The 6,769-nt window shown below is 41.3% G+C and overlaps 1 protein-coding gene across 2 annotated transcripts in view; it reads right to left on the reverse strand.

Annotated features, from left to right (window-relative positions):
* Positions 1 to 2,517, reverse strand: part of CACUL1 (CDK2 associated cullin domain 1) — a 41,834-nt gene extending 39,317 nt beyond the window's left edge. Inside the window, exons 1-2 of one of the 2 annotated variants that reach the window (XM_088131844.1) lie at positions 1,958 to 2,517; positions 827 to 953 (exon numbers count right to left, since the gene is read on the reverse strand). In XM_088131844.1, the coding sequence (XP_087987970.1) occupies positions 827 to 953; positions 1,958 to 2,327 (497 nt within the window). In that variant the 5' untranslated portion in view covers positions 2,328 to 2,517. The remainder of the gene's footprint in view (positions 1 to 826; positions 954 to 1,957) is intronic. The other variant, XM_007426937.4, reaches the window with a different exon arrangement.
* Between the last annotated feature and the right edge of the window lie 4,252 nt (positions 2,518 to 6,769).

Genomic DNA, 6,769 nt, shown 5'->3' on the forward strand with positions numbered 1-6,769 from the left:
AGGACAAAAACTTAGAGATGGCTAGTTGAATATTGTGGTATAAACTATAAAATCTGTATCACAGTTCTTCCTTTCCAGTATACTGCTGAGAAACAGCTACACATTGATTCTTACAAGATTTTGTTTATAACAGTAAATCTGAAAATATATCTGTGCTCATATAAACCTGTCTGGGCCTCGAAATTGATTTGAGACCTGCTGCTAGTTTACTTTTAAGATCAAACAGACCACAGAGACACAAGGAACCACCTGTTTCAAATGGGTTTAATGCTATATGCTGATTTATTACTATAGTTTGCAATTCTTTTGTGCTGGCTGAATTGTATTTTTAAATCACTGCTTACTTTGAATAATGTACTGTTTAATATTATGGTTTTCTATTTGTTGTCAACTGCCTTGAGAGGATAGGCTAAAATATTTAGAATTGTAAATTTAGTACATCGTAATATGACCTGGCACTTTTTTCAAAATCCTAAATTAAATATGTAGGAATGTCTTCAATTAAACAGTTTGGAAACATGCAAGTGAGCCCTGCACATTTTATTTTACAAAGAAAAGCAAGCAAGCACTTTTTATGAGCACTATTTTCTAACATAGAGACAAGTAAATTCCTATAAATGAAAGATGTCAACCTGGTACATTTATTTTTATTTAGTTTTAAATAATCAAAGCCCAAATACTTAGAAATCTAATGCCAGAATTAACATTGCACCTTTAATTATTATACCCATTTACTAAAAGTTTTCATTAGCACCTTGCAAGCAACTGAAATAATGCAAACTTGAAATAATCTGTTATTGTAGAATCAACCTTTATATTTCCTTACCTGTATATTTGTTCGTAGGAAATGGGGATATAGTCACCAGGACTCTGAGTTAAAAGCTGGTCTATGGCACTATCCAACTTTGGCCAATATGTGCTCTTATAATCTTCTATTGTTATAACATTCATTACTAGAAGAGAAAGTATATTATAAATGATAAAAGAATGCCATCAGCATTATTAGTAACACATATAAATTTAAATGCAAAGGCCATACTATATACTTGAGAGAAAAGAAGAATATTCCTGCATTATTTCTGATTCAAATGGAACATTCATCTATTTTAACTCAAGATTCCAATCCTATGCCTACTGACCACAAACAAGCATACACAATAGTGTCTGAAATTACTGGCTGAAAACATAGGTGAAATATACATGGCACTTTAGACTGTATATTTTCAAAGAGGTCATTACAGATCTGAACATGTACCTTCTACTGTTAATCACAAAATGTTTAGATACATATTTCTCTAGGAGAATGTAAGCATCTAAAGACTAATAGCCTCTTAAAGTTTTTCACTGCAGAGATTCTACTAACATTTAAAATCTGTTTAAAAATGTTGGTTTATAAACCATAATCAAATTGTGTATATACAGCCCTGATCTAGATACAAATCTTAAAGAACACATAAAACACTAATATCATTAGTATGTCACACAAATAATGAACTTTCAAAATTATGCAGTACATTTGTGTTTTTAAGCACCCTACATTAAAACGGTGGATCACCTCTCAATGGTATTGGACGAAAAAGAAATTCTTTCACCGCTAAGCTTGAGGAGCAATTTGGATCTCAAGATTGAACCTCAAGACCAAAATAGCCCTAAATCTCCATGTTCCACTACTTACTATGGGCACTTGTAGACTTCAGAGCAAAATCCACCACCAAATCAATCAGTTTTCTCCACCCCTTGCCAAGCAAACAAGAGGCACACAGCAAAAAGTGGAACGGTGGCCATAGCTGCCCATGAAAGAGGAGAAACTGAACTGGAAAGAGATATGCTTGGCTTGCCACCTCTTCCCAGTTGCTGACCAAGAATGTAATATGGAGGAAGGGTGCACTGCACCCTTCCCCACCTTCCTCGATCTGGAGGCAGGAAGAACGGACCAAGGATGCGGGGCCTCACTCACAGAACTTAGAGGCCGAAGGGTTGATGTTGAGGTTGATGCTGGCAGCGGCAGCAGCAGCCCCTCCTTTTCCCGGCGCGGCTTCACAGCCCTTCCCTGGCCCGTTGGCAGCCTCGGACATCATGTGGATCTCAAGCTCCTCCGGGCCCGAAAGCGATACCCTGTGCCCACACGCGCTGCGGGACTCCCCCGGACAAGGCGAGGGAGACGGGGGCGGCTGTCCGTAGCCTCCGCCTCGCCCTCCCGCCGCAGTGTCCCAATTGTTGTGGTTCTGGTCATCCATGAAGGCCTCGTAGCTGCTGCTGCTACTGATGCTTCCTCCGCCGCCGCCGCCGCCGCCGCCCCCCTCCTCCTCCATGCTCTCTTCTTCCATCCCGACAGGCCTGGAGGGGCCCGCTTTGTCCGGGCAAGGGAGGAGGGGGCGGGGAGGGAGCGAGGGGAATGTCACAATCGGCTTCTTCCCATCGCAGAGCAAGAAGCGTCACGTCTCCGGGCTACAGAGAACCACCAGACCGACCTCTCCGTCAACTTCTACCGGAAGCGGATCCGATTCTCGGCCGTAAAGCGATCCGGCCGTAGACTACAGCTTAAAAAAAGCAATTTACGACGGCGACTAATAGTGTCGCTTGCCGCCGCAAAGGATTGTGGGGATCGTAGTTGTATGGCCACTTCCCCTCGGGAACTGTCGCTAGGGTGCAAGTTGCAATGGTCTTAAAGGCTCCCGTGTTGAGCAACCCCCTATAATTTCTCTCTCAATGGTTTTAGCCTACCCAGCTAACTTGCTATCGTCCTAAGGTTGATTGCAAGGTGCAGTGTACAACTCGCATCATTCTCAACTATATGCTGACTAGGATAATGGGAGTTGTAGTCTAACCCAGTCAGTGGCTCTAGGTATTGGAGGCTGCTTCTGGTATTTTAGCCATAAACTTCGGGCTTCTGAAGCCGTCCAAGACAAACGAATCTAGCGATTTTGAGATAATGGGATCTAAACTGCAGGGTGTTCTCACCCGCTCATGTGGAATACTCAAGCTCGTAAAGCCTGGACACAATGCAATGCTTTGGGCCAGAGTTCAGGCTCCAGGATAAGGACAAGAGCACTTTTCTTCCCCACTGCACCCCACCCCACTTCTTTTTAGGTGCTGTACAGCAATAGTGACTGCAGGTCCCAAACTGATTACTTTATAGCAGGGGAGGGCCTGTGTTCTTTAGGGAGAAAAAAAAATCCTAACTCAAAAGTCTTTATTTAGTGGAGGGAATTCAGTAAACACAAACCAGGTTAAAGGGGTCTGCTAGAATTTGCCGGTGGCTTCAGTGGGTTACTTCCTTTCTAATCACAAATGGCCTATTTTGGCGCTTAATTGTACCCAAGGATGGGGGAAACAGCCCTGCACATCCCACCAATCTCAAAATGTCTTCATGAGGTGGCTCAGTGTGACCTTAGGGGGAAAACCTAAAACTTCTACTTTTTCCACAAGTTTCTACATTTCTTTGTGGCAATAAGAATGCACCAGCACTATTCCGCTCACACAAGTACTATAAGCAATATAATAAAATTTAGAAATCCCCAACCACAGCCTCAGCTCTCATAATTTCAAAGGCAATATTTGATTGATTGATTGATTGACTGATTGATTGATTGATTGACTGATTGATTACAGCTCAACTTTTCATAAGAATTCCAAGGTGAAGAGAAGGCTTTCAGGAATACAATTTCCCCTGCCTACTGCTTCTGCCGTTGTACCACTGATTTCTGTAAGACACATATACTAATACATAATCTTGAAAAAAGGAGGAGGGACAGTGCGATTCTTGCATCTATCTTATCAGTTCTTTTTCCAAAGTAGATCTGAAGACACAGTCATGTAATAGCATTGACATCACATTCTCCTGTTTTCATAGGAGAATGTCCATAAAAGTTCACAACAGATTGACTCGCTAATTTGTCCTGTAGCTAGCCCCTATTGATGTCCTGCTAGCCAGTTCTTGAGTATGGGAAAAAAGGAACAGTTGATTGATTGATTGATTGACTGATTGATTGATTGATTGATTGATTGATTGCCTTTAGCATTAGTTTCATGACAGTGCTCCTTCAGCACACCAGGAGGTTTGTTGTTTTTAGCATCATGGCAGCATGTTGGGATGGATATAACATTCTAGGACCTCAATCAGACATCTGTTTCTAACACAATTTTTAGCGTCTGTAAAACACTTCTCCAAATATGCACATCTTTCCGAACAGCTATGGACAAGTGGTTTATGTTATTGACCTCCAGGGAAAATGGTCATATCACCACAATGCCAGTCTGGCTGCCAGTCTCTGTGTAAATATTGTCCCATGTTTAAAGTAGATATAAATAACACCAGGAATATTTGACTCTATACATCTCTCTTTTTAAAAAAAGTTTATTTGCTGTCCTCAAATCAGTCAGTCAACCATGAGCTGCTATGACTGAGATGACTGGAAAACAATACATTTTAAAAGCTTAATCCATTATTTCTTTATACAAAAAGAATTACATTGTGACATTTTCCTCCTTAAGTACAGGAAGAATCAGAGGCTCCCTAAAAGTTAAAATAATCTTTCTCAGGATTATAAGAAGGACTACAGAAATGTGATGTTCTGTCTAATCATGTGCTTGTGCTTCTTACTTCCTAAATAAATATGAGAGGAAGTGCAAAGATGAACTATATATTACAAATAAACAAAAAATCTGCTTTCTGCCATGCCAGTCCAAAGCAGCTGATAACAAAGAAATGTTAAAGTTTGTAATGATTTAAAAAAAAAAGTAATATAAAGTCAAGAAACAAGATCAAAACAAAATTATTAGCAGAAGAGTATCATTCCAATTAAAAGCTGAGGGGATGGGAAAAGATTAAAAATACAGGTTCCAGATGCACATTTCTGGATATGCTATTTTAAAGATCAAGCATTAGAGTAGGTACAGGCACTTGCACACATACATGCTTTTTTCCCAGTGAAAGTAAAGGCAAATAAAAAAAAGGCCTAAAAGTAAGTTTTCAATAAATGAGCAAGTTAATGTGGGAAAAGGTGAGATTTTTCTTCTATCCAGCTCACAGTCTGGAACGTACACTATCTACAACAGGATCTCATGCAATCTGATCTAATAAAGTCTCATTATATTATCTCTGAATCTGTCCATTAAGGGTCCTAGGTGTTCAAGGTACTATAGAAAAAGTACTCCAGAGTGTATTAGTAGTTTACACTCCAAACAAGTACAGGCAGTTGTTTGCTCTGATATGTCTGACAACAGGCCTTTCAAGATCCCCCATTCTTTTATAAAAGGGCAGTTTCTCAAGCACGTGAAGATCCTCCCTGAGTTCTTCATTCCCCAGAGATCCTGAATGGCTCGGTTTCCTCTAGAAGATCTCCATCCCCTTTGGGTATTTCCCACCCCCATCCATCATTTTCAGTATGAAATAGAGTTGTTGTTGTTGTTGTTGTTTAGTCGTTAAGTCGTGTCCGACTCTTTGTGACCCCATGAACCATATCGTGCCAGGCCTTCCTGTCCTTCACTGCCTCCCTGAGTTTGCTCAGTTTCATGCTCATTGCTTCAGTGATGCTATCTAACCATCTCATCCTCTGCCGTCCTCTTCTCCTTTTGCCTTCAATCTTTCCCAGCATCAGGGTCTTCTCCAAAGAGATCTCTCTTCGCATTAGGTGACCAAAGTATCTGAGCTTGAGCTTCATTATCGATCCTTCCAATGAGCAATCAGGGTTGATTTCCTTTAAGATTGACTGGTTTGACCTCCTAGCAGTCCAGGGGACTCTCAAGAGTCTTCTCCAGCACCACAGTTCAAAGGCATCAATTCTTCGGCGCTCGGCCTTTTTTATGGTCCAGCTCTCACAGCCATACATTACTACTGGAAAAACCATAGCTTTGACTATGCGGATCTTTGTCGGCAAGGTGACGTCTCTGCTTTTTAATATGCTATCTAGGCTTGCCATAGCTTTCCTCCCAAGGAGCAAGCGTCTTTTAATTTCATGGCTGCAGTCTCCGTCTGCGGTGATCTTGGAGCCCAAATAAATGAAGACTGTTACTGCTTCCATTTCTACCCCTTCTATTTGCCAGGAACTGATGGGTCCAGATGCCATGATCTTAGTTTTTTTAATGTTGAGTTTCAAGCCAGCTTTTGCACTCTCCTCTTTCACCCTCATCAAGAGGCTCTTTAGTTCTTCTTCACTTTCTGCCATTAGGGTGGTATCGTCTGCATATCTGAGGTTGTTGATGATTCTCCCTGCAATCTTAATTCCGGCTTGGGATTCTTCCAGCCTGGCATTTCTCATGATGTACTCTGCATATAGGTTAAATAAGCAGGGTGACAGTATACAGCCTTGTCGTACACCTTTCCCTATTTTGAACCAGTCGGTTGTTCCATGACCGGTTCTAACTGTTGCTTCTTGGCCCGCATACAGATTTCTCAGGAGACAGGTAAGGTGGTCTGATACTCCCATCTCTTTAAGAATTTGCCACAGTTTGTTGTGATCCACACAATCAAAGGCCTCTGCATAGTCAATGAAGCAGAAGTAGATATTTTTCTGGAACTCTCATGCTTTCTCCATGATCCAGCGAATGTTGGCAATTTGATCTCTAGTTCCTCTGCCTCTTCGAAACCCAGCTTGTACATCCGGTAGTTCTCGGTTCATGTATTGCTGAAGCCTAGCTTGTAGGATTTTGAGCATAACCTTGCTAGCATGTGAAATGAGTGCAATTGTGCGATAGTTTGAGCATTCTTTGGCATTGCCCTTCTTTGGAATTGGAACATAAACTGACCTTTTCCAATCCCGTGGCCACT

Source organism: Python bivittatus, unplaced genomic scaffold (assembly GCF_059951505.1).
Source record: "Python bivittatus isolate LINGU-HERP-01145 unplaced genomic scaffold, Pbiv_v1 ctg000980_np1212, whole genome shotgun sequence".
Taxonomy (NCBI): Eukaryota; Metazoa; Chordata; class Lepidosauria; order Squamata; family Pythonidae; genus Python; species Python bivittatus.